This window comes from Thunnus maccoyii, chromosome 10 (genome assembly GCF_910596095.1).
Source record: "Thunnus maccoyii chromosome 10, fThuMac1.1, whole genome shotgun sequence".
Classification (NCBI taxonomy): Eukaryota; Metazoa; Chordata; class Actinopteri; order Scombriformes; family Scombridae; genus Thunnus; species Thunnus maccoyii.
In genome coordinates, this window is record NC_056542.1 from 621675 (window position 1) to 649630 (window position 27956).

At 40.7% G+C, this 27956-nt stretch overlaps 2 protein-coding genes across 2 annotated transcripts in view; both read left to right on the forward strand.

The window, feature by feature from the left end:
• Positions 1 to 13612, forward strand: part of myo1eb (myosin IEb) — a 22681-nt gene extending 9069 nt beyond the window's left edge. The window contains exons 9-27 of the mRNA XM_042424957.1: positions 913 to 1045; positions 1164 to 1360; positions 1451 to 1531; positions 2847 to 2933; positions 4134 to 4220; positions 5375 to 5542; positions 5740 to 5825; positions 5986 to 6067; positions 7873 to 8078; positions 8159 to 8303; positions 8531 to 8645; positions 8743 to 8912; positions 9479 to 9624; positions 10584 to 10730; positions 11245 to 11402; positions 11484 to 11558; positions 11640 to 11829; positions 11966 to 12141; positions 12945 to 13612. Of these exons, the coding sequence (XP_042280891.1) occupies positions 913 to 1045; positions 1164 to 1360; positions 1451 to 1531; positions 2847 to 2933; positions 4134 to 4220; positions 5375 to 5542; positions 5740 to 5825; positions 5986 to 6067; positions 7873 to 8078; positions 8159 to 8303; positions 8531 to 8645; positions 8743 to 8912; positions 9479 to 9624; positions 10584 to 10730; positions 11245 to 11402; positions 11484 to 11558; positions 11640 to 11829; positions 11966 to 12141; positions 12945 to 13021 (2526 nt within the window). The 3' untranslated portion in view covers positions 13022 to 13612. The remainder of the gene's footprint in view (positions 1 to 912; positions 1046 to 1163; positions 1361 to 1450; positions 1532 to 2846; positions 2934 to 4133; positions 4221 to 5374; positions 5543 to 5739; positions 5826 to 5985; positions 6068 to 7872; positions 8079 to 8158; positions 8304 to 8530; positions 8646 to 8742; positions 8913 to 9478; positions 9625 to 10583; positions 10731 to 11244; positions 11403 to 11483; positions 11559 to 11639; positions 11830 to 11965; positions 12142 to 12944) is intronic.
• A 1648-nt stretch (positions 13613 to 15260) lies between these two features.
• On the forward strand, positions 15261 to 27810 carry prune (prune exopolyphosphatase). Its single transcript, XM_042425128.1, has 9 exons — positions 15261 to 15494; positions 16685 to 16792; positions 16872 to 17074; positions 18737 to 18921; positions 19018 to 19176; positions 19701 to 19792; positions 24140 to 24298; positions 24412 to 24502; positions 26124 to 27810. Exons 1-9 carry the CDS (start codon positions 15456 to 15458, stop codon positions 26378 to 26380), a joined length of 1293 nt encoding a protein of 430 aa, XP_042281062.1. The 5' UTR covers positions 15261 to 15455; the 3' UTR covers positions 26381 to 27810.
• Positions 27811 to 27956: the final 146 nt, after the last annotated feature.

Sequence of the window (27956 nt, forward strand, 5' to 3'; positions counted from 1 at the left end):
TGTCTGTATCTGTCTGTCTGTAACTGTCTGTCTGTCTGTAACTGTCTGTCTGTAGCTGTCTGTCTGTACCTGTCTGTAACTGTCTGTAACTGTCTGTCTGTAACTGTCTGTAACTGTCTGTAACTGTCTGTAGCTGTCTGTCTGTATCTGTCTGTCTGTAACTGTCTGTCTGTCTGTAACTGTCTGTCTGTATCTGTCTGTCTGTAACTGTCTGTAACTGTCTGTAACTGTCTGTAACTGTCTGTCTGTAACTGTCTGTAACTGTCTGTAACTGTCTGTCTGTAACTGTCTGTAACTGTCTGTAACTGTCTGTAACTGTCTGTAACTGTCTGTCTGTAACTGTCTGTAACTGTCTGTAACTGTCTGTCTGTAACTGTCTGTCTCTCAGGAGGCAATGTCAGTAGTTGGTCTGTCTGCAACTGTCTGTACTTGTCTGTAACTGTCTGTCTCTCAGGAGGCGATGTCAGTAGTTGGTCTGTCTGTAACTGTCTGTACCTGTCTGTACCTGTTTGTAACTGTCTGTACCTGTCTGTACCTGTTTGTAACTGTCTGTACTTGTCTGTAACTGTCTGTAACTGTCTGTACCTGTCTGTAACTGTCTGTACCTGTCTGTACCTGTTTGTAACTGTCTGTAACTGTCTGTACCTGTCTGTAACTGTCTGTACCTGTCTGTACCTGTTTGTAACTGTCTGTAACTGTCTGTAACTGTCTGTACTTGTCTGTAACTGTCTGTCTCTCAGGAGGCGATGTCAGTAGTTGGTCTGTCTGTAACTGTCTGTACCTGTCTGTACTTGTCTGTAACTGTCTGTCTCTCAGGAGGCGATGTCAGTAGTTGGTCTGTCTGTAACTGTCTGTAACTGTCTGTACCTGTTTGTAACTGTCTGTACTTGTCTGTAACTGTCTGTCTCTCAGGAGGCGATGTCAGTAGTTGGTCTGTCTGCGGAGGATCAGCACTCAGTTCTTCAGCTGGTTGCAGGAATTCTTCATCTGGGAAACATCAGCTTCAGAGAGGAAAACAATTACGCTGTGGTCGAAAGCCAGGACTGTAAGTTACTACACAACACAATATAACTGACCTCTGGCTTCTTCTGCATAGCAACAGCAGCTGAGGATCATGGGTATTGTAGTATACGTCCACTAAACTGTCCGTGTCTCTCTGTCAGTCCTGGCGTTCCCGTCCTTCCTGCTGGGCATCTCTCAGGACGGCCTCTGCAGTAAACTCACCAGCAGGATTATGGACAGTAAGTGGGGCGGGAAGACCGAGTCCATCTCCGTCACCCTGAACACGGAGCAGGCCTGTTTCTCCAGAGACGCCCTGTCCAAAGCTCTCTACACTCGACTCTTCGACTTCCTCGTCGACGTCAGTCTGCAGCAACACGTCACACGTCACACTGTGATTCTAGACTTCAGTTTGTGTTTGTGATTGTTATTGTGTTTCTCTGTGTGTCAGTGTATAAATAAAGCTATGCAGAAGGACCAGGAGGACCTGAACATCGGCGTGCTCGACATCTACGGCTTTGAGATCTTCCAGGTAACGCATGCACACACAGACACACGCACACACATACACACACACTTGTTATTCTACACTTGTGAGGACCCTCAGTAAAAAGTCCCGCACAGACTCATCATTTAACATCATTAGACTCACGATAGACGGTTTTTTAAAAGATGATGAAAATTGATGCAGCAGAACCAGAGATATCGTCTGTTTATCTTGTCAAAACCTGGCGCCTACATTACCCACATTGCAACTGTACGGACTGTGCTATGTTATGCTAGTAGCAGCTAACGTAGCCTGGAGCTGCTAGCCTCCAACAGACATGAGGGGCTACAGAGGTCCGTGGGAAGCCAGGTTAATAACATGCATTGATGTTACATGAATGCATACAGATGGAGAGGAGCTCAGTGCATCATGGGAAGTCCCCCAGCAGTCTAGGCCTATAGCAGCATAACTAAGGGCTGATCCGAGGCGAGCCTGGTCGGCCCTAACTATAAGCTTTATCAAAAAGGAAAGTTTTAAGCCTACTCTTAAACATAGAGAGGGTGTCTGCACCCCGGACTGAATCCGGTAGATGGTTCCACAGGAGAGGAGCCTGATAACTGAAGGCTCTGCCTCCCATTCTACTTTTAAAGACTGTAGGGACCACCAGTAAGCCTGCATACTGGGAGCGCAGTGTTCTAGTGGGATAATACGGTATTATGAGCTCTTTAAGATATGATGGTGTCTGACCATTAAGGGCTTTGTAAGTTAGGAGAAGGATTTTAAATTCTATTCTAGATTTTACAGGAAGCCAATGCAGCGAAGCTAAAATGGGAGAAATGTGGTCTCTTTTTCTAGTTTTAGTCAGAACACGTGCAGCTGCATTCTGGACCAGCTGGAGAGTCTTTAGAGACTTGTTAGTCACATGATCTGGATGCATGTTAGCATTAGTGCAGTAGGAATATTGCATATTTTTTCCTCCTGATGTTACTTTTGATACCAAACAGTTGTTGCACTGAGAGACATGTTGGTGTTTTTTTGTATGTTTTTAAAGGAAATAAACCCAAATCAGTGTGAACTCTGCCACCTGCAGGTGAGAGCAGGTACTGAGCTGGCCCTCTGTCATTGGCTGGTTGATGACATCAGTCTGTCATCCAGCCAATAGCAGATGGACCTTTTTCCACCTGCAGATGGCAGAGTTCACACACATCTGTTCTTTGGGGGATCATTTCTCATTCAGATGAGTAGTTTTTCTGTTGGACATCTGACAATATTCACTGATTGACTGATCTGTTTGATTGATTTGTTTGATTGATCATATATAATCTGATTGTTGAATAACTTAATGCTTTTTTTCTTTCAGAAAAATGGTTTTGAGCAGTTCTGCATCAACTTTGTCAACGAGAAGCTGCAGCAGATTTTCATCGAACTCACACTGAAGGCAGAACAGGTGACACACGATGACATCATCATATAATGACATCATATAATGACGTCATATCTCTCTCCAGTGTTGTAACTTTACTGAGATCTGAATGTTGTTTCTGACACTGCAGGTGACTATTTAACAGACGGTCGGTTGATGTTGTTGGTTCTGCTCTAAAATATTTGTCTTCGTACATCAAACTGGAAGTTTTCGGTCTCAATCTGCAACTCTTCCTTTTCTGTCCACCAGCTGTCCGGTGGGATACCTCAGGGCTCCATCTGTGGTCCTCTACTGTTGTTTCTATTTATTTACAGGTTTATTTAAAGAGGGCAGTGTACATTAATAAACATCATAGCCATCTGTAGTCCCTGACAGATGTTACAGAGTCATTGTTAAAAGAATATTGGTTTGATAGTTTTGATGGAGATGTTTTCTACCTTCAGATCACTCCGCTCAATTTTAACTAAATCTGTTATGCAGATTATACACAGCTGTACTTCATCTTATTGGGAATCTTTGTGAATCTCATGACTTGATTCAGAACATATTCTTGATTGAAAACTGATTGTTGATTGAATGAATAGAATAAAACTGAATAAATAGAAAGTGGTTCTTCTCTCTTTACCAGCAGTCAAAAACCCAAATATATTCAGTTTACTGTCATATATGACAAAGACAAACATTAAATTATTTCCCTTGAGAAGCTGAAACCAGCAAATTTGGCATTTTTTACACAAAAAATGACTTAAACGTTTATTTGAATATGAAAATAATTGCAATTAATTTTCTGACAATTGACTAATCAATTAATTTACTAACCATTGGAGCTTTAACTCTGCAACTATTTGTAAATCTAGTTTGAAGAATTATTTGTAAAATTTTCATGTATTTATCACAGCTCCTATTTTGTAATGATCATATTCATGTATGTTAACCCTTTTTCTATTTTAATGTTTGTTCATGTCTTTTATTTATTTTTTATCAGTTTGTTAATGTTCCTGTTGCTGAGTTTTCACTGTGACTGTTTTCAGTCTACATTATGTACTTATGTACATTATGTACTGTGGTTATTTGCTGGTTTTAAATTGTGTTTTTATCATTTTTATTACTTTACATATGTGTCTACGTCTCTGTGACTGTCGGCTGCAGTTTGTTTGCTCTGTCATCAGAAATGCTTCAGAATAAAAATATTTTTCTGAATCTGACGGTGTTGCGTCTCTGCAGGAGGAGTACGTTCAGGAGGGAATCAAATGGACGCCCATCGAGTACTTCAACAACAAGGTGGTCTGTGACCTCATCGAGTCCAAACTGGTGAGTCGTCCAATCAGAGAGAGTAGTGTTGTATCAAATTGTTGCAGAAAAAGGTACCAGAGCAAAAAACTCTCTCTTGAAAATAAAAAGGGAGTCAGAGGTCCAAGCAGCAAAGTGTTCTTTAATGCCGGCAAAAAAGGGGAGCAATCAGCACTTTTACAAAGAACCAAATCGCTCCAAAGGTTTTTTCTTTGGGGCATTGTTTTTATGCCCTTGGGTCGGCTTAGGTCACACCTTATCATCCACCCTCCCTAATTTTTGACCAATTATTATGTATCTTTTATCTCCGTCACTCGTTGTTGGTCAAAACTCTTCAAAACAGGTTTTGAGGTGTTTGAGGATATGTACTGGCATATTCAATTCTACCTGATTATATCCAATTTTTATATATAAGTATTGGGAATCATTTTACACCATTATTGCCAAGTTGTCTTCTGGCCTTTTATTTTTTTTATAAGTTATTCTAGTCATTTTACAGCCTTATTTCTTGATCTCCTCCAGAGAGTATTTTTGAAAGGTGAAGACTTTAGCAGACCCAAGCAAAGTGACATGTAATACAAACACACTCAAATTTCTCCAGTGTATGATTATGATTCTTCTACCGTGCCTCTATACGTACATTGTGATTAAATATGGTTCATGAGATTATAACTACACCAATACAAATTGTATCACACTAGCCCTTATTGCTTATGAACTTATAAAATCAATCTGCATAGCTTAATATTGTCTTTAAGCACACCAATGACATTTAATGAAAATACACCACAGTAGATTTGTTCTTGTTAGCAACTCCATGAATGAAAATGAGACTGAAGGGTGGGATCAGTTTTAAGTGTAGCAGCTGACTGAAATACAATAAAAATCTGCTGAAATTATGAACAGAAACAAACTTTGAACAGTTCAATTAATAGTTTTGTTTTGTAGTTGATTTGAACTAAAACTCAAACTGTGACGTTGAAATTTGTTTGGAAATTAATCTGTTACTTTTTCTTCTTCAGTTTATTCTGATGTTGTTTCTGTTGTGTCAGTTTTCTGTTTATAGAGCTGAAGATCTTTGTTCCTGTCAGACATTTATTAACTAACGAAGAAGAGAAAAGTTTCTCTATAAACATAATTTTTCTGTCTCTGTCTCTCTTGGGATCATTTCCCAGAATCCTCCTGGGGTTATGAGCATCCTGGACGACGTGTGCGCTACGATGCACGCTAAAGGTGAGGGGGCGGACCAGACGCTGCTGCAGAAGCTGCAGGGACAGATCGGATCACACGAACACTTCAGCAGCTGGAACAGAGGATTCATCATCCACCACTACGCTGGGAAGGTACTCGATACACCTGTCTACCTGTCCAGGTGTTCACCTGTCTGTCTGTCAGATGTTCATTAACTGTACCTGTCTACCTGTCCAGGTGTTCACCTGTCTGTCTGTCAGATGTTCATTAACTGTACCTGTCTACCTGTCCAGGTGTTCACCTGTCTGTCTGTCAGATGTTCATTAACTGTACCTGTCTACCTGTCCAGGTGTCGTATGATGTCAGTGGTTTCTGTGAGAGAAACAGAGACGTGTTGTTTAATGACATCATTGAGCTGATGCAGAGCAGCGAATTGTAAGTACTCTGTGTGTGTGTGTGTGTGTGTGTGTGTGTGTGTGTGTGTGTGTGTGTGTGTGTGTGTGTGTGTGTGTGTGTGTGTGTTGGGGGGGGGGCGGGCACTGTGGTCAGTCCGTGATGACCTCATAGTGACTGTCTCTGGTGTGTTTGTGGTCAGTCCGTTCATCAGAGCTCTGTTTCCTGAGAACCTGGAGGCTGAGAAGAGAGGACGTCCGAGCACCGCCAGCAGCAAGATCAAGGTGAGAGAGAAAAAATGGAAACAAATCTTTATTTATCTTTATTTACACAAGATGCATTATGTGTAATGCATCTTTTTTACTATCTGTATAAATCTGTAAACATTCTTTTACATTAGCATATGTCCAAATATGTGTACCTCATCTGCCACAGTAGGACAGCATCCCTGAACATAACTCCAGATGAAGCACAGCACATATAAAAACAACAAATGTTGCTTTACAATCAAATAAAAACACACACACACTTAAATCACTGGGTTAAAATTTAACCCAGTTTGGATCAATATAGCACTGACACATTACTGGGTTAATGTTGTTCTGACCCAGTTTTAGTCTTATTTTTTATTTGACTGTTGGGTTATTTACTCAAACTAAAGCCTTGATTGTTGATAACTTGTGTATCTGTTGAATGTCATGAATCTGCACATCCACACTTATTCTGTGCTGTAAGTAAGAACATTTCTGTGCACATATTAGTGAATGAGGCCCATTGTCTGATAAAGACTGAGACATACAGGACAGTAAAAACATTTAAAAAATGCTTTAATACTTCAGTATATTTGCTTAATACTGAATATAGACGTTACCGTCCTCCTCCACCAATAAATGAAGAGAAAGATTATCAACCTGATGACAAGTAATGTTTGGAAGAATGTTTATTCCATCGGCAACAAGGTGTTTTAAAGCAGGTTCACAGTGTTCCCAGTGTTTCCAGTGTGTCTATAACCAGCAGTCAGGTGTCCATAGTAACAGTGAAAGAGGTTTTCCTCGCTGTAATCATTCCTCCTGTTCATACTGGATATTAAAAGATCCTTCAAATGTGCTTTCAATGGAAGTGATGGAGGCCAAACTCCAAGCTTATATTCATAAGCTTCTATTCAGCTTCATCAGTGTGAGTTAGTCATATCAAGTGGATATCTGACACATTTACAGTCTTTTTAGCATCAAATTCCCTCTTTGTGTTTCCTCGGACAGTGTTTCCCTGTTGAGCTGCAGGTGGAAGTATAGTAACAAAAAGAGGAACTTTGGCACTAAAAAGACTGTAACGTTGAAAGATATCTACTGGATTTGACTCATTTGGACGCTGAAGCTTCATATTAGCTTCAGACTGTGGATTTTGTCCTCCATCACTTCCATTGTAAGGTCATTATGAAGGGATCTTCTAATGGTCAGTATGAACAGGAGGAATGATTACAGCAAGAAAAACAGCTTTAATGTTCATTTGATGACTGACTGTTGGTTTAAGACTCACTTGGAAAAATCATGAACTCGTCCTTTAATGTCAAGTAAATGAGATAAATTGGGAGATTCTTGTCTCCAAAACTGTGCACCACCAGTACTCCGTAATCAGTGGAATCAGTAGTAATAAGTGATCAGTAGTCGTGTAAGAAAGTAGCCTGTATGTATCTCTCAGGATAAGCAGACATAAAACTGACAGCAACAGTCATCCTGTAACTTCAGCTCTCTGCATGTTGCTCCATGATTTGTAACAGCTAACATCGCCCCCTGCTGGTGAACTGCCTGTGTGGCATTTGGATTGTTTTTAATGCCTGACTACACAGATATTGGACCCTGGACAACATGATGTGGGGGGGTGGGGGTATACAGTATATATTGATTCTTAGCAAAAAAAAAGCTTTACAGTTTGAGTTGTTAATGAGCTGAACATTTCTCAGTGGAAGTGTAACGATCTGCTGTGAATTAGGTCAAACTGAACCCTTCAAGCTCTCGGACACTCACACAGCTGTAACGTACAACAGGTCAGCAGGTAAACCTGCCCCCCCTTCCTCCCCCTCCCCCTTTAGAAACAAGCCAACAGTCTGGTCCAGACCCTGATGAAGTGCACCCCCCACTACATCCGCTGCATCAAACCCAATGAAACCAAACGTCCTCGGGACTGGGAGGAGAACCGGGTCAAACATCAGGTGGAGTACCTGGGCCTTCGTGAGAACATCCGGGTCCGTCGGGCGGGATACGCCTACCGCCGAGCCTTCAACAAGTTCCTGCACAGGTCAGAGGTCAAACAGGGTCACAGCCAGTACACTGCACCGCTGCTTCCAACATGGTGATGGTAATAATCGTGTGCTGCAGGTACGCCATCCTGACCAAGGAGACGTGGCCAAGCTGGAGGGGCGAGGAGCGTAAGGGAGTCCTCCACCTCCTCAACTCTGTCAACATGGACCAAGACCAGTTCCAGCTGGGCAAGACCAAAGTCTTCATCAAAGCTCCAGAGTCGGTACGAAACACTCACACACAGAAAGTGCAGTTCAGGAAATGTTCTACTAAGCTGTTAGCTTTCAAAGGAAAGTTTCCTTTAACATCAGTGTTCCTGAAGCAGAACCTCAGGACTCCTGGATCAGACCTTAGGGTTCTGTTCTGGTCCTCTGGTTTAAATGTTTCTGTGCTCCCTCCTCTGTTGCTGTCTTTATGTGCGTGGTCTCGATGTTATCTTCCTCTCTGCAGCTCTTCTTGTTGGAGGAGATGAGGGAGAGGAAGTACAACGGTTACGCTCGGGTCATCCAGAAGGCGTGGCGCAAACACATCGCTGTCCGCAAGTATGTCAAGATGAGGGAGGAAGGTGAGAACATCTTCATCGTTATAATGATCAGTGGGTTAAGAAAGCATCACATTAAACTTGTGTCGGATGTTACTAAGTGATTTTCTGTTACTTCCAGCGTCGGACGTCCTGCTGAACAAGAAGGAGCGCCGCAGAAACAGCCTCAACAGGAACTTTGTGGGCGACTACATTGGGACAGACAACCATCCAGAGATCCGGCAGTTTGTTGGCCGCAGAGAGAAGATTGAATTTGCTGACGTCGTTGTGAAATACGACCGCAGATTCAGGGTAAGAGAAACCACAGACCCACAGCAGATCAGAATGATGCAGTGTCCTGTTTCACGCAGTCACGCCCAGCTTTCCTCCTCCAGGTTGTTTAAAACCAAAGTGAAACCGTGCTAGAACCTGTTACAGCTAGCTTATGTGATTATCTTGGTGAGGACAAGCTTCAATCCAGTTAAATCCAAGTCTCTGGGACTGTTTAAGGGTAGAGCTTTGTCTCTGGATAGCACCCCAATCCCATCTATCTTAAAGAAACCAGTCGAGACAGTATCTTGGAAAGCAATATAGCTGCTGTTCAGTCACCCATCCAGGAACTGGAGGCCAAAGAGGGGCTTACCTGCAAGTTTTAAGCCTGAATATACCAACATGACCTCCTCCCTTCAGTCCTCTGGTCTCTTCTGGTTTATGAGGTACCATCACCAGCTGTGGAGTTGATGGAAGATTAGCAGCTATCTACGCAGGTGGTTGGGTCTCCCTTTCACCTTCAGTGGTGTACGTCTCTGTAGGGTCTGCAGTTGGCTGTAGCTCTGGCTCTCTGTCTGACTGTCTGACTGTCTGTCTCACCACCACAGACCGTGAAGCGTGACCTCATCCTGACCCCGAAGTTCCTGTACCTGATTGGTCGAGAGAAGGTGAAGCAGGGTCCAGATAAAGGTCAGATCCGAGAGGTTCTCAAGAGGAAGATCGAGCTCAACAAGATCCAGTCTGTTTCTCTGAGGTACACCACTAAAACCAGAGCTAGAACCCAGTCCAGAAGTAGAACCAGAACTACAACTGGAGGTGGAACTAAAATTAAAACTAGAATCAGAACTAGAACGATAACTGGGACTAGAAGTAGATCAAGGACCATGACCAGAACTACAATGAAGGCCAGAGCTAGAGCTAGAACAAGAACTTAAACTAGAACAAGAACCACAAGTAGAACTACCACCAGGCCAGAACTACATCGAGAATCAGGATGAGAACTTAAACTATGACCACGGCCAGAAATAAATGTGGAACTAAAACTAGAACCAGAGCCAGAACTAGAACGAGAACTAGAACCAGGACTAAAACTAGAACCAGAGCCAGAACTAGAACAAGAACTAGAACCAGGGCTAAAACTAGAACCAGAGCCAGAACTAGAACAAGAACTAGAACCAGGACTAAAACTAGAACCAGAGCCAGAACTAGAACAAGAACTAGAACCAGGGCTAAAACTAGAACCAGAGCCAGAACAAGAACTAGAACCAGGGCTAAAACTAGAACCAGAGCCAGAACTAGAACAAGAACTAGAACCAGGACTAAAACTAGAACCAGAGCCAGAACTAGAACAAGAACTAGAACCAGGACTAAAACTAGAACCAGAGCCAGAACTAGAACGAGAACTAGAACCAGGACTAAAACTAGAACCAGGGCCAGAACTAGAACGAGAACTAGAACCAGGACTAAAACTAGAACCAGAGCCAGAACTAGAACGAGAATTAGAACCAGGACTAAAACTAGCACCAGGGCCAGAACTCTATTTGAAACAAAAAAACAAGACCCAGACCAGAACCAGATCTATCATGAACATCTGCTCATCACTGAATCATCTTTCTCTTCATCTTTATACTCACAGATAACATTACTTTGTCTCTCTCTATGTACCTGTCTGTCTACCTGTCTGTCTGTCTACCTGTCTCTTTCTGTCTGTAGCACTCTGCAGGACGACTTCTTCATCATCCATGAGGAAGAGTACGACAGCGTTCTCCAGAGTGTCTTTAAAACCGAGTTCCTCAGTCTGCTGGTGAAACGTTATCAGGACAAAACTCAGAAGAAGCTGCCGCTCAAATTTAACAACCTGTCAGTACTCAAACACATCATGTCTCATCTTTATTATCACCTGTTTCTCTACGACACCCAGTGAAACTACACACTCTCATCTTACGTCTCCAGCTCTAATATAACTTATATTTAACAGTTTTAGTTTGTTCTGCTTGAATATGAAAACATACAAACACTGTCCTTCTCTAAACCAGTGTCTTGGTGTATGTTTACATTAAGCTCAAGCAGAGTTCTCCACACAGAGTTGATCTTTAAAAGCAGAAGTGTCACAGCAACACATTAAAACCCTGTAACTGTCACAAACAAAGCCTCGACACGTCACACAGGTATCAGCTGTGTATGATTACATCTATTGGCATAAAGGTTTGTAAAGACATTCATGGTTCCCAGATGTTTTTACTTCAGTGATCGCCAGACTTTTCATCTAGCGCTACCATCTGGTCAAAATTAATGTCTCCAATACTTTGGTTTATGTACAAATGTGACATGAATATGAAACGTATCCTCTGTCTCTGCCCTCCTCTCTGTCCAGTCTGGAGTTTAAGGTGAAGAAAGGTGGCTGGGGTCCGTTCAGCTCTGCAGGATCCAGACAGATCCAGTTCCAGATGGGTCAAGGGGATGAGGCGGTCCTGAAGCCCAGTGGAAAGGTCTTGCAGGTCTCGATTGGAGCGGGTCTGCCCAAAAACTCCAGTAAGTTCTGACAAGACTCAGTTATTATGAATCCCACCACAGCTTCCTGTCTGCTGCTCCTCACTTCTTGTCTGCTTTTAGGACCAACCAGGACGGACAAGCGCAAGAGCCGCTACATGGGCAACCAGGCTCCGCCCATCGGCCAGTACAGCTCAGGTACCGGTAAAAAACAACCTCCAGGTGTGAGGACGCCACCTGCTAAGTGGAACAGTTTGTGATGTTTGTTTTGTCTCTCAGCTCCTCACCCCAGAGGGGGCGGAGCTCCCAGAGGAGGCGCCCCCTCCTCCAGAGGGACCCGGCTAAGGCAGCAGTCCAGCATGGAGCAGCCCAGTCTGCCCCGCTTCCAGAGCCAGCATCGCCCCGACAACCGGCCCCCCCAGCATCACGACATGGGCTTCATGGACGTCCCTGAGCAGGGCGCAGCAGGGTGAGGATGCTCGGACCACACCAGTAGAACCAGTAGAACCAGGACCATCAGTACAGCCAGTAGCAGCAAAATAACCAGTATAACCAGAATACTCAGTCTTCTAATCAGTCTTCTAATCCCTGCTCCTTGCCTGCAGGCTGCAGCGGCGGCGGTCGAAGGAGGTGAAGCCGCTTCCTGGAGCAGGTCGACCCAAACCGGCTCCCAAACCGAAGCCTCGGTCTCCTCAGTGCAAAGCTCTGTACGCCTACGACGCCCAGGACACCGATGAGCTCAGCTTCAACACCGATGACGTCATCGAGATACTCACTGAAGGTACCACTGACACTACTGTTATTACTGCTGTTGGTACTTTTGCAAATATTGCAAGTGCAACAACTCTATTAATACTACTGTTACTAGTGATGTAATTGCTACTGTAACTACTGCTATTACTACAACTGCTACTACTACTGTTAATACTATTACTGCTATTACAACTTCTAGTACTGCTACTTCTACTGTTACCGGTGATCCTACTGTAGCTACTGCTGTTAATACTACTACTGCTACTTCTACTGTTAGCACCTCTGTTTCTACGAGCACTACGGCTGCTGTAACTGATACAACTACTAGAACTGCTGCTACTACTACTGTAACTACTGCTGGCACTACTGTAACTACTGCTGGTATTACTGTAACTACTGCTGGTACTACTGTTGTTACTACAACTGGTACTAGTACTGTTTTACTGCTACTACTACTGTTAGTACTTTTGTTATCACAAATACTACTGCTGTTATTAAGGCTTTCAGTACTACTGTTACTGATACTACGATCAATCAGTCTCTTTCGAAATCACTGACAGCATACTAAAGGGACAGTTCATATAATTTACTGACTCTGAAAGGGGAATCGGAGTCCTCGCATGTCCTCTCAGAGTCCGAGTCCGAGTCCTTGCATGTCCTCTCAGGGTCCGAGTCTTCGCATGTCCTCTGAGTCCGAGTCCTCGTATGTCCTCTCAGAGTCCGAGTCCTCGCATGTCCTCTCAGGGTCCGAGTCCTCCCATGTCCTCTGAGTCCGAGTCCTCGTATGTCCTCTGAGTCAGACTCATCCTTAGTCTGTGTTTGTGTCTACAGATCCGTCCGGTTGGTGGTTTGGCCGGCTGCGGGGCAGAGAGGGGATGTTCCCTGGAAACTATGTGGAGAAGATCTAGACCTGCTCTCTGGGGTCAAAGGTCACTGTCCTGCTGTTCCAGTTGGGGTCGGAGGTTACAAGAACTTTCCACACATCAGCTGAGCGGAAACAGCTGATTACTGAATATTCATTAAAAACATTTTGTTTGAGTCAGTGATGGCTGTCAGCCAACCAAAGCTGCAGCATCATCATCCCCAGAGGTCAAAGGTCAGAGCCTAGTGCTCCTACCTGCTGACTGCTGGACTGAAAGTGTCTCAGTAACACAGGTGTACTGTCAGGTGAAACGTCCCTGTGTGACTTCAGTCTCTGATCATCTCTGATGGTTTTAAAGCAGCATTTCGATCAAATTTTACATCAGTGTTACCACGGAAACCTGAAAAGAATATCAGTGTAGCCTGTCAGCGCCCCCCCCAGGCTGCAGGGTTCATTACAGCCTCAACAGGAGAGAGTTAGTCTGAACAAACAGTCTGCCAACGTGATTAAAGGTGTTCAACCATCGGCAGTGTTGAGATGAACAGAAACTAAACGTCACACTGGAGCTTTAAAATAAACACAATCCGCAGGTGTAACTCTCTGATGAAAATATTAAATAAGATTAAATATAAAGTCAAATATAAAAAATAAAATGAAATATAAATTTACTGCTTAAACATCATTTTTGCAATGATTTTAGAAAAAACTAAATAATTTTCAGTCCAGAGTTTGTGTGTTTTATAAGATTTCTGCTGTTTTATAAATGTCTGTATGAAATGAACATGAATGTTTTAGCTCAGAGGATCATCCAGCTGACCCTGGAACAGCCAATAAACTGACAATTCAGTACAAACCTGTCTGAGTACCTGAGTCACACAAACAAGGTGAGATTTATAAGATTTCTGTTTATTTAACTGTTTGGACTGTTGGTCAGAAAAAACAAAACATTTGAAGATGTTACCTTTGACATTTTATAGACTAATAATTATTAAATTAATCAAGAAACTAACTGGCATATTATTAATCAATAATGAAAATAATCATTAGTTACAGTCTCTTTTTAAATGATCTCATTTGTGAGTCAAGAATTATCTAAAAAAATTATGAATCTACAATAATTTGTTTATCAAACTGTTGATTTTTTTTAGTGTCATGAAATGAATGTGACATTTCTCATCTGAATGAAACTACAGGACACTACATTACCCAGAATCCTTTTCCTCAGGAGGGTCGTGCTGCCTTCAAATGCCGGTGGAAATGTGGCTTTTTTTCATAAAGTCTGATTTTTACATGTTAATGTTTCTACACTGTATATGTTTATTATGGTTACTGGTAGAAAAAAGGAGATTTCAAGGTTAAATATAAGCAGAAAAAAAATTATGTTTTGAAGAAAAGTTGTGATTTTAAAGTCAGCATGTCAAGAATAAGACTGTTCCTGTTATTAGTTATCACCTGTTTTAAACTAAAAATCTCAGAAAATGCTGACTTCACTTTCAAAATAGAAAATATTTTGATTTTTTTTTTTTAATTTCTGACAAAAAATGTTATTTCATTCTTGTCTTTCTCATGTAAAATTACATTTTTTTAATCGAAATATTACCACTTTTTCTCACAAACTTATGAGTATTCACAAATATTTTAAAAATTCTAAAATGTATTAGAACTTACTGTAAAAAAATATGATTTTACTTTTTAAATATTACAACTGTTTTCTCATAAAATTATGACTTTATTGAAATATTTTGTTTCGTAAAAATACGACTTTGAAGGGAAATAATAGTAATATAATAGTAATAGTAATATTTTGAGAACACAGTTGCCCTAAAACTCTCTTACTGTACAGCACAGGTTTATGTGTACTGTTTGATAATAATATTAACAACAATAATAAACTGTATTTATAGCTATAACATCTTTCACAAACAAATTGCAGCTCCAAGTATTTTCCAAAATAAAAATTGAAACAGACAAATCAATCAATGTATTTTAGTTTTCCTCCATTTTTATTTTAAATTAACTAAAGCAGCATCTCACTGCCTTCTGCTCAGTGTAACTAAGTAGATTTACTCAAGTACTGTACTTAGTACAGTTTTGAGGTACTTGTACTTTACTCGAGTATTTCCATATGATGCTACTTTATACTTCCACTCCACTACATTTCAGAGGGAAATATTGTACTTTCTACTCCACTACATTTATTTAACAGCTTTAGTTACTTTATATAAAACTAGCTCCACATCCAGCAGCTACGACTGCAAACAATTTCCGACCTTTACACGGGACCGTGAACGCCTCATGACCTTTTACCCACCACAGTAACGAGAGTCATGCGTTCAGGTTCACGGTAACGTGTGTGACACAGTCCGCTGCTCGGTGAGCGGGCAGCTTTCACACCCCGTAGACTGTCACCGTTTACCGGACCCGTTAACGGGTTGGAGGAGCAGCTAGCGGGTTAGCTAACAGCTAACAGCTAACAGGAGATGGAGGAGTTTCTGTTGAGCTGCCGCCAAGCCGTGCAGGTAACACACACACACACACACACACACACACACATATACATCACACATATCACACACACACTCTGACAGGATGTGTGTGTGTGTGTGTGTTTAGCTGGATGAGTTAGCGTAACCGTCCGTTAGCCTGTTAGCTCAGGCAGTTAACAGTCATCATGTCGGACGGACGGTTAAGCTAGGCTTAATTCAACTGCAGGACTTCCGGTCAGTTACACCTTCCAAAATGAACTTCCGGTCAGTGAACAACATGAAATGTTTTCAACTTGTCAGAAAGAAAAAACTGATGATAAACAAAGTTTAAAAAAGTGAAATAATAAGATAAAATGAGAAACATTTTATAAGTAAGTATAAATGGAGCCATCGCTTCCAACAATGCAACATTTATTTAATCAGTTTCAGGTTTTAATTTAGATTTCTGATGGACTTCAGACGTTTGGACAAATTAATGGAACACAAAACAGTCAAGACTGAAAAGTTTGTACCTGTCCATTTAAGATGAAATTATACTTTTTAAGTTTAGTGCAAAAGATGCTCACTAATAAAATAAATATATACAATAAATCAATTAAAAACCCTACACACTAAAATCACCGTTAAACTTTGACCCAGTTTGGGTCGATACAGCACCGACACAATACTGTGTTAATGTTGTTCTGAGCCAGTTTCAGTGTTATTTTTTTATCTTCCTGTTGGGTTATTTACCAAAACTAAAGCTTTATTATCTACTCTACTCTTTAAACTGACATGTCACAGTGTGTTATTGATTGTTAATAACTTATATCTGCTGAATATCATTTGCACATCGTTTTTTTACAAGAAACAAAACATCTGTGACAGTTTTATCTAAAGCTTGTTGTGTAACACTGATTCACAGCAACAGACTGATAAAGTTAACCTGATGTTGTTGCTGTATTGATCCAAACTGGGTAAAAACTTTAACACAGTAATTTTTAGTGTCTAAGGAAAAAATATTTAAAAATTAATTGTATATTAACTAAATATTATAAGAACTTATTAAGTAGTATCTTTTTATCCTGGTTTCAGTGGAGAGTTGTATGTTTTTCTGCGACACATTGAACACTTAGTTGAGGTTTTTAGAAATAACTTTGATCCACATCATCAGTTTCAGTGTGCAGATGTTTGGTTGTGTTAGTCAGACCTCTCAGTTGTGTGTCCTGGTCTTCTTCCTCCAGGCGAGCATGGACCAGGCTGAACCAGGGTTCCATGTGGTTCTGGGGAACGAGGCCTGCGATCTGGACTCCATGGTGTCTGCTCTGGCCTTCGCCTATTTCCTGTCCAAGGTGAGCCACTGTCCAATAAGCTGTCAGCACTCGTCCACTCGTCCACAGCTGTAAGATGTGTCGTGTTTCTCTCCGTCAGACGGCTCACAGCAAGACGCTCATTGTCCCGCTGCTGAACATCCGGCAGGCAGACTTGGTTCTGCGGTCAGATAACGTTTTCCTGCTGCGGCAGACCGGTTTCTCTCCAGACCTCCTGCTGTTCAGGGACCAGCTGGACCTGCAAGCGCTGCAGCGAGCCGGCCGCCTGCGCCTGACGCTGGTCGACCACAATGTCCTGCCCAGGTAGAATAAACACCTGATGGGTAGACACAAACACCCGACAGGTAGACACAAACACCCGACAGGTAGACACAAACAAACACCTGACAGGTAGACACAAACAAACACCCGACAGGTAGACACAAACAAACACCTGACAGGTAGAAGCAAACAAACACCCGACAGGTAGACACAAACACCCGACAGGTAGACACAAACACCCGACAGGTAGACACAAACAAACACCTGACAGGTAGACACAAACAAACACCCGACAGGTAGACACAAACAAACACCTGACAGGTAGAAGCAAACAAACACCCGACAGGTAGACACAAACAAACACCTGACAGGTAGACACAAACAAACACCTGACAGGTAGACACAAACAAACACCTGACAGGTAGACACAAACAAACACCTGACAGGTAGACACAAACATCTGACAGGTAGACACAAACACCTGACAGGTAGACACAAACAAACACCTGACAGGTAGACACAAACATCTGACAGGTAGAAGCAAACAAACACCCGACAGGTAGACACAAACAAACACCTGACAGGTAGACACAAACAAACACCTGACAGGTAGACACAAACAAACACCGACAGGTAGACACAAACAAACACCTGACAGGTAGACACAAACAAACGCCTGACAGGTAGACACAAACAAACACCTGACAGGTAGACACAAACAAACACCTGACAGGTAGACACAAACAAACACCCGACAGGTAGACACAAACAAACACCTGACGGGTAGACACAAACAAACACCCGACAGGTAGACACAAACAAACACCTGACAGGTAGACACAAACAAACACCTGACAGGTAGACACAAACAAACACCGACAGGTAGACACAAACAAACGCCTGACAGGTAGACACAAACAAACACCTGACAGGTAGACACAAACAAACACCGACAGGTAGACACAAACACCTGACAGGTAGACACAAACACCTGACAGGTAGACACAAACAAACGCCTGACAGGTAGACACAAACAAACACCTGACAGGTAGACACAAACAAACACCGACAGGTAGACACAAACACCGACAGGTAGACACAAACAAACGCCTGACAGGTAGACACAAACAAACACCTGACAGGTAGACACAAACAAACACCGACAGGTAGACACAAACGCCTGACAGGTAGACACAAACAAACACCTGACGGGTAGACACAAACAAACACCTGACAGGTAGACACGAACAAACACCTGACGGGTAGACACAAACAAACACCCGACAGGTAGACGCGAACAAACACCTGACAGGTAGACACAAACAAACGCCTGACAGGTAGACACAAACAAACACCTGACAGGTAGACACAAACAAACACCTGACAGGTAGACACAAACAAACACCTGACAGGTAGACACAAACAAACGCCTGACAGGTAGACACAAACAAACACCTGACAGGTAGACACAAACAAACACCGACAGGTAGACACAAACAAACACCTGACAGGTAGACACAAACAAACACCTGACAGGTAGACACAAACAAACACCGACAGGTAGACACAAACAAACGCCTGACAGGTAGACACAAACAAACACCTGACAGGTAGACACAAACAAACACCCGACAGGTAGACACAAACAAACACCTGACGGGTAGACACAAACAAACACCTGACAGGTAGACATCTCTCCTGCAGTTCAGACAGAGACCTGGAGGGGGCGGTGGTGGAGGTGATTGACCATCGCCAGCAGGAGAGAGAGCCCTCCCCCGCCTGCCCTGTTACCGTGGAGATGGTGGGATCCTGCGCCACCTTGATAACAGAACGCATCATCCAGAAAGCTCCAGAGATCCTGGACCAGCAGCTCGCTCAGCTGCTCTACGGTAACAATCACATTACTGATATTTATCAGTCTTTATTGATTTCCTGTGGAAGGTATTGATGAGTGATCGGTGTGATCGGTGTCTGATCGTGTTTAGCAACGATCCTGCTGGACTGCGTCAACATGGCTCCTGCAGCAGGGAAGGTGACGCCTAAAGACAGTCAGTACGCTGCAGCGCTGGAGGCTCGATTCCCCGCTCTGCCACCGCGGGGCGCTCTCTTCCAGGCGCTGCAGAACGCCAAGTTCGATGTCTCAGGTGAGTCTGAGGTTGGACTCACCTGAAACCTGAGGAGGAAGTCAGACAGGATGTGGACATTTGTTATTTGTTGCAGTATTCAGAAGTACTTATGGTAGCATTTGAACATTTATTTAAATTTTTAAAGTATTTCTGCAGAAATTAAATATTTGACAATGACGAGTGAATCAGTTTATGATGACAAGAATAAAACACAAACATTATCAGAGGATAACTGATACCTGAAATACCTGAATACAGTATTTTGAAGGTATATTTTGGAGTATTGTGAAGTATTAACTGCAGTATTTTGAATGTATATTTTGGAGTATTGTGAAGTATTAACTGCAGTATTTTGAAGGTATATTTTGGAGTATTGTGAAGTATTAACCGCAGTATTTTGAAGGTATATTTTGGAGTATTGTGAAGTATTAACCGCAGTATTTTGAAGGTATATTTTGGAGTATTGTGAAGTATTAACCGCAGTATTTTGAAGGTATATTTTGGAGTATTGTGAAGTATTAACCGCAGTATTTTGTCCTCAGGTCTGAACACGGAGCAGATGTTGTTAAAGGACATGAAAGCTGTTTCAGGAAGTTTAAGTCTCGCCATCTCTGTTCTCTACATCACACTGGAGGTACTACACACTACTACACTGTACTACACACTACTACACTGTACTGTATACTGTACTCAGCAGAGACTTGGACTGGACTAACTGGAGACTTGAAGGTAAACAGTTGAGGAGATTTGTGATCTTGAATATTGAGAAACGCTGCACAGACATATTGAACGTGTCTGTCATGAATAATTAATAACATAACAGAGATACAACGTCTCCGTAACCTGATGCAAACTTTCAGTTGCAGCTGCTGAAGAATAAAATGCAGGAAACTCTAAATTCAGATGAGAAGCGTTTCATTAAAAATGAGTTGGTCTGTACAGATAAATGAGTAGTTTTTAGTTTATATAGATAAATGAGTAGTTTTTAGTTTATATAGATAAATGAGTAGTTTTTAGTTTATACAGATAAATGAGTAGTTTTTAGTTTATATAGATAAATGAGTAGTTTTTAGTTTATATAGATAAATGAGTAGTTTTTAGTTTATACAGATAAATGAGTAGTTTTTAGTTTATACAGATAAATGAGTAGTTTTTAGTTTATACAGATAAATGAGTAGTTTTTAGTTTATATAGATAAATGAGTAGTTTTTAGTTTATATAGATAAATGAGTAGCTTTTAGTTTATATAGATAAATGAGTAGTTTTTAGTTTATACAGATAAATGAGTAGTTTTTAGTTTATACATATAAATGAGTAGTTTTTAGTTTATACATATAAATGAGTAGTTTTTAGTTTATATAGATAAATGAGTAGTTTTTAGTTTATACATATAAATGAGTAGTTTTTAGTTTATACAGATAAATGAGTAGTTTTTAGTTTATACAGATAAATGAGTAGCTTTTAGTTTATATAGATAAATGAGTAGTTTTTAGTTTATACAGATAAATGAGTAGTTTTTAGTTTATATAGATAAATGAGTAGTTTTTAGTCCGTACAGATAAATGAGTAGTTTTTAGTTTATATAGATAAATGAGTAGTTTTTAGTTTATACAGATAAATGAGTAGTTTTTAGTTTATACAGATAAATGAGTAGTTTTTAGTTTATACAGATAAATGAGTAGTTTTTAGTTTATATAGATAAATGAGTAGTTTTTAGTTTATACAGATAAATGAGTAGTTTTTAGTTTATACAGATAAATGAGTAGTTTTTAGTCCGTACAGATAAATGAGTAGTTTTTAGTTTATACAGATAAATGAGTAGTTTTTAGTTTATACAGATAAATGAGTAGTTTTTAGTTTATACAGATAAATGAGTAGTTTTTAGTTTATATAGATAAATGAGTAGTTTTTAGTTTATACAGATAAATGAGTAGTTTTTAGTTTATACAGATAAATGAGTAGTTTTTAGTTTATATAGATAAATGAGTAGTTTTTAGTTTATACAGATAAATGAGTAGTTTTTAGTCCGTACAGATAAATGAGTAGTTTTTAGTTTATACAGATAAATGAGTAGTTTTTAGTTTATACAGATAAATGAGTAGTTTTTAGTTTATACAGATAAATGAGTAGTTTTTAGTTTATACAGATAAATGAGTAGTTTTTAGTTTATACAGATAAATGAGTAGTTTTTAGTTTATACAGATAAATGAGTAGTTTTTAGTTTATACAGATAAATGAGTAGTTTTTAGTTTATACAGATAAATGAGTAGTTTTTAGTTTATACAGATAAATGAGTAGTTTTTAGTTTATATAGATAAATGAGTAGTTTTTAGTCCGTACAGATAAATGAGTAGTTTTTAGTTTATATAGATAAATGAGTAGTTTTTAGTTTATACAGATAAATGAGTAGTTTTTAGTTTATACAGATAAATGAGTAGTTTTTAGTTTATACAGATAAATGAGTAGTTTTTAGTTTATATAGATAAATGAGTAGTTTTTAGTTTATATAGATAAATGAGTAGTTTTTAGTTTATACATATAAATGAGTAGTTTTTAGTTTATACAGATAAATGAGTAGTTTTTAGTTTATATAGATAAATGAGTAGTTTTTAGTTTATACAGATAAATGAGTAGCTTTTAGTTTATATAGATAAATGAGTAGTTTTTAGTCCGTACAGATAAATGAGTAGTTTTTAGTTTATACAGATAAATGAGTAGTTTTTAGTTTATACAGATAAATGAGTAGTTTTTAGTTTATATAGATAAATGAGTAGTTTTTAGTCCGTACAGATAAATGAGTAGTTTTTAGTTTATATAGATAAATGAGTAGTTTTTAGTTTATATAGATAAATGAGTAGTTTTTAGTTTATATAGATAAATGAGTAGTTTTTAGTTTATACAGATAAATGAGTAGTTTTTAGTTTATACAGATAAATGAGTAGTTTTTAGTTTATACAGATAAATGAGTAGTTTTTAGTTTATATAGATAAATGAGTAGTTTTTAGTTTATATAGATAAATGAGTAGTTTTTAGTCCGTACAGATAAATGAGTAGTTTTTAGTTTATACAGATAAATGAGTAGTTTTTAGTTTATATAGATAAATGAGTAGTTTTTAGTTTATACATATAAATGAGTAGTTTTTAGTTTATACAGATAAATGAGTAGTTTTTAGTTTATATAGATAAATGAGTAGTTTTCAGTCCTCTCAGTAAATCACACAGATCACTTGTGTCTGCTGTCTGTTAATTAATGCTTCTAGTTATTAAAAAGGTCTTTTTTGTTTTTGTAAAATATTAAAGTGTACTATTGATGTGTTTTCACTCGTCTGTTGCACTAGTGAGGTTTTAGAAATAACAGATGGTTGATGTCATGCGACCTGTTTTAAACGAGAGCGGCCGCCGCTGCAGGACGAATCTGTGATTTAAAAATATCTAAAACATGTGTTTGTGAGCTCCAACAGCTTAATGATGACTGATCTCAGCTGCTGGAGATGTTAAAACGAAGTTCATGTGCTTCACATCATCCTCAGATTAAAACAGATTAAACTGGTTACTTCAGGTCTGTGAGTCACCGGCTGTTTTTATATTTTGCCTTCAGCACTTTGGATTTAAGCTTCAAATGTTTTCTGTCCGTCATGGCGGCCTGTTGCCCGTCTGCACAAACTGACCTTCATCATATTCATAACAAACTACCAGTCAGATGTTCTCATCTTCCTCTTCTATAAACCTTCATGTGTTTGTGTTACACTGTGAAACACACCAGCAGGTGAACATGTGACTGAGCGCCGCCGTCAAACTGAACTGAACCGTTTAAACTGTTAAACACGGCGAGTCAAAGAACCAATAAAAACAACTTCAAATCAACTTCAGTCAAACTGTTTCTTCTTTTAGAGGAAATCAGTTTTAATCAGTTTGCTGCCTGATCAATAAAGTTTAAAACACTGAGTTTCATTTAATGTGACGCAGAGATTAAAACTCTGTTAAAGAATAGTATTTGGTTTGAATTCGGCCATTGTTCTGTTGTAATCTTACTTCTACTGTAATCTGATTTCGACTGTAATCTGACTGTAATCTGACTGTAATCTGACTGTACAGCTGTAATCTGACTGTAATCTGACTGTAATCTGACTGTTATCTGACTGTACAGCTGTAATCTGACTGTACAGCTGTAATCTGACTGCTACTGTAATCTGACTGTTCGGCTGTAATCTGACTGTATTACTGTAATCTGACTGTATTACCGTAATCTGACTGTAATCTGACTGTAATCTGACTGTACTGCTGAGACTTGACTTGGACCAAAAGACTTAAAAACAGCTGTGAGGGTCTGAGCTGTGAACACCTGACCGTCCCTGCAGTCTGGCCAATCAGCTGATGAGCTGCAGGGACCTGGTCCTGACAGCAGGCGGAGACAGAGACTGTTTTACCCAGAGTTCTGTCTCACAGGCGGAGCTCCTTCTCAGGCTGCTGCTGTGGGTCATTTTGAGGAGATATGAATAAGTCAGCAATAGAAATGATTCAGTAACAGTTTAAATTCTAAGAGTCATTGATCAGCTGCTGTTGGTGCTTTTCCTGATCTGCTGTATTACAACAACAGCCGACTGTTTACTGTCAGATCAGCTGACCAATCAATAAACAGATTGGATCAAAGGGGTGTTTCCGTCCGTTAAAACACTTCCGCATAGGAGACACCTGTGTTTCCTCGTCTCCTCGTCTCCTCGTCTCCTCTGGGAGCCTCCTCTCTCCTCTCTCCTCGTCTCCTCCAGGTGCACTTAAAGGATGGGTAGATCCTCCATGATGGCGGCGGGAGGTCGGTTTCCGGGTCACGGAGGAGCGAGGATGCGAGGAAGCATAGAAGTAGCATAATGAAAAGCAGCCTGTGTTTGCATTTGGTCCAGAGGCATTCTGGGTAATGTTGGAGATGTCTAACTGCTGTGTGTGTGTGTGTGTGTGTGTGTGTGTGTGTGTGTGTGTGTGTCAGGAGTTCCTGCAGAGGGCGGAGCTGGAGGCGGAGCTCTCAGACTTCTGTCAGAAGTTGGGGTTTGAGTTGCTGCTGCTGATGACCATCTCCTTCACTGAGACCAAAGAGCCAATCAGAGAGCTCGCTGTGTTCAGCCACAGCGCCGCCTGCAGGGAGCAGGTACCCTCACTGCTGCTGTTACCACGGTTACCACATTCTGGCATTCTGCTTGTTGTGTGTGTGTTTCAGTTGTCATGACAACCCATCTGTCCTCTCTCTCTCTCTTGCCGCAGATGTGCCAGTACCTGGAGCGAGCTCGTAACCCCGCCCTCAACCTCTGTCCAATCAGCAGCCCCCATCCTCACATCGCAGCGTATCAGCAAGGTGAAGACGAGTCGATCCGTCACGCCGCCGTCTGATAAACAAACCAGACAGACGTCAAATTAAATGTTTGTATCGAGTCAGAAGCTCCGAGCAGGAAATCAGCTGGAACTGCAAAAATCACACACATAGAAGACATTTCATTAAAGGAGGGCTCCCAGTGTTCCCAGTGTTCCCAGTGTTCCCAGTGTTCCCAGTGTGTGTTAAACCAGCAGTCAGGTGTCTGTAATCATTCCTGCTGTTCATACTGGATATTAAAGATCCTTCAAATGTGTTTCAATGGAAGTGATGGAGGATAAAATCCACAGTGTGTCCACACAGTCATTTAAAGTCTGTGTGAAGCTTCTATTCAGCTTCATCAGTGTGAGTTAGTCATATCAAGTGGATATCTGACACATTTACAGTCTTTTTAGCATCAAATTCCCTCTTTGTGTTTCCTCTGACAGTGTTTCCCTGTTGAGCTGCAGGTGGAAGTATAGTAACAAAAAGAGGAACTTTGGCACTAAAAAGACTGTAACGTTGAAAGATATCTACTTGATTTGACTCATTTGGACGCTGAAGCTTCATATTAGCTTCAGACTGTGGATTTTGTCCTCCATCACTTCCATTGTAAGGTCATTATGAAGGGATCTTCTAATGGTCAGTATGAACAGGAGGAATGATTACAGCAAGAAACACAGCTTTAATGTTCATTTGATGACTGACTGATGGTTTAAAGACAGAGTTTATTGTGAACTCGTCCTGCTGTTTGTCAGTTAAAGCTGCAACAAGAAGTCGATCAACAGAAAATTAATCAGCAATCATTTTGATCACTTAACTGATTCATTAAGTCTTATTTGCTGTTTCTCTTGTATATGACAGTAAATATTAGTTACTGTTGACTCTGAGAAACTAAACTAACAGTTTATCAGAGCTGTGATTCCATCGGGTGCGTCTGCGTCTCGTTCTAGTCGCTGGCGCCTGCGATCCCGCCTGATGCGTCCCAGACATACACGTCATAATAAAACACTCTGATCCTGCATCAACGTGACGTTACGACCGGCGGCGCCGGGCCAGACGTCAGCCGGTCACCATGGACGACCAGGTTCATGTTGGAAGTGGAACATCACAAGATTTTATGACACTGCTGTTGCCGTGACAACGCCGTCCCCGGCTTCCTCTACAGGTAGAAGCGTCGCTCTCTCGTCTCTGAACACCGCCGCCGCTAAACGCTTCACTTCTGGAAGGACGCCACGCAGCCGCGCTCGGTGGAATCAAGACATAACAATTATCTTTATTATCAATATTCACATTGAAGAAGCTGAAAAAATGATTCAAAATGATTAATAGATGATCAAAATAGTTGCTGATTAGTTTAATAGTCGGCAGCTAATCAATTAATCTGAGCGTTACATTTTATAGACTACAGATTGATCGGGAAAGTAATCGTCTCACCGATCAATAAATCAAACATTCTGATTAGAAGGATGTTGCTGTCCAGCTGTAGCTCCTCGTCTCCTCAGAGACACATTGAAGTGATCGGATCGTTGATGATGGCGGTGATTGATTAGATTGATTAGATTGATTAGATTGATCAGCGCGTCTCATCGTCTGTCTTTCTGTTTTTATTAAATCTGTCTTTAAGGAAACACGTTGGCGTCTCGTAAGAAGCTCCTCCCCATCGTTAAAGACTTCCTGAGGGATCGGGACGGAGACGGTCGCCTGGGAGACGGTCGCCTGGGAGACGTGGAGGAGGAGGAGGAGGAGGAGGAGTCTCAGGTGCCTCCGACCCCGATGAACAGTCTGGTGGAAGGTTGTCCGCTGGACGACGGGCTGCCGTGCATCAGCGCTCAGGATCTGGAGGAGAAGTTCAGCAAGATGGCTGAAAGAGGAGGGGACTGACCTCTGACCTTCACCTGTCAATCATCCTGATGGCGCGGCGGACCGTCACTCTGTCGGACGGAGAGAGAGCCGAAGAGAAATCAGTTTTTAATCAGATTGATTCTTGTCCCAACAGACCGAATGGATCCAGTTTGAGCTTCATGTCCATCAGGATGGACCGACCACATGATCACATGACATCACTTCCTGCTGTGAGAATATAAACAACCAAACATGTTTCATTCAACACGTATGACGAAGATCAGCTGAGACAGAAACCGCTTCAGTTTAATTAAATGTGTGTTTGCAGCCGTTAATCAACACTGATCTGACATGTGACCTGAGAGACGCAACACTTCCTGTACATGTTTCACAATAAAGGTACGACGGTCACATGACACTTCAGTCCCACAAATATTTTCTGGTTCTATTGAAGCATCACGACGGATGAAAGAAAGTTCTGGTAGTTCAAGAAAAAGAGTTTGAATATTTAAAGTAAAAGAATGTTTAAATATTTTAAAGAAAAGTTTTATAGAAATATTAATCTGGAAACGTTTCAACTTCGATGTGGCTCTAAAACTCTGCCGTGACATCACATCCTTTTTCAGGTGAGAGCGGGTAAATTTCATTGGATGCAAACATCATGTGACCGTCTCTTTTTAAGGAAGGAAGAGATTCTGCTTTTATTGTGAAATAGAAGGAGGAAGTTATGAGTTGCAGCAACAGGAAGTTACAACAAACAGAAAAAAAACGGTGAGAAAACAGGGTGAAGGTTTCTTTTCTTTCTGCGTGGCAGCTGCAGGTTTGATGCAGCGGCTCTCAACCTGCCGACCTTTGACCCCAAAAACACCTGAAACATGAAGTCAGCTGCTGCCTCCAACATCAGACAAACATTTGGTGTTCTTTGTCATGCTGCTTTACATTTACTGCATGTTGATACGCAGCCTGCAGCCTGATCACAGTGCACTTACTACTACTACTACTACTAATAATAATAATAATAATAATATTAATAATACATTTTATTTTCAGGGCACTTTTTAAAGGACCAGTATGCAGGATTTAGTGACATCTAGTGATTCTTAATTTCAGTTGATTAAACATTAATGAAAACATTCTTCTGTTCTGTTAGTTGCTGCTAAATTCAACAGACTGGTCCTTTAAGACACTAACAGATGATTTACAGAAAGGTACGAACTAAAAACATAAAACATGATGTTTAACTCCTGTTAACAAATCTGTTAAAAATGATAAAAAGGATATTTGAATAATTTCCCTCCAGGATCATCAGAGCTGCTGCTTCGTTTCAGGATCAAACAAAACGACTTTAATCAGTTTAAACCAAAATATGAACGAATGAAGATTCGAGAGACGTTTGAGACAATCAGCAGGTTTTTTTTATTAAGTTAAACTGAACTGATGGAAAATCAATAAAGTGTTTGAAAACTGAAGATTGTTGGAAGTTTTTCTGTTTGAATCAAAAACATCCAAAAGAATCAAAGTTTGTCCCGAAGGTGGCGCTACAGGAAAGGTCAAAGGTCACCAAGGACTCTGAGGATGGTAATAATTATGTTCATGTAAATAATTAAAGGAATAG

Excerpts from the sequence above, each read along its gene's own strand:
- prune (XM_042425128.1), top strand. The coding sequence starts at position 15,456 with ATGGAGGAGTTTCTGTTGAGCTGCCGCCAAGCCGTGCAG. Across the intron at positions 17,075-18,736 it reads GACCACAATGTCCTGCCCAG|TTCAGACAGAGACCTGGAGG; the intron begins GTAGAATAAACA and ends TCTCTCCTGCAG. Across the intron at positions 24,503-26,123 it reads CATCGCAGCGTATCAGCAAG|GAAACACGTTGGCGTCTCGT; the intron begins GTGAAGACGAGT and ends TCTGTCTTTAAG.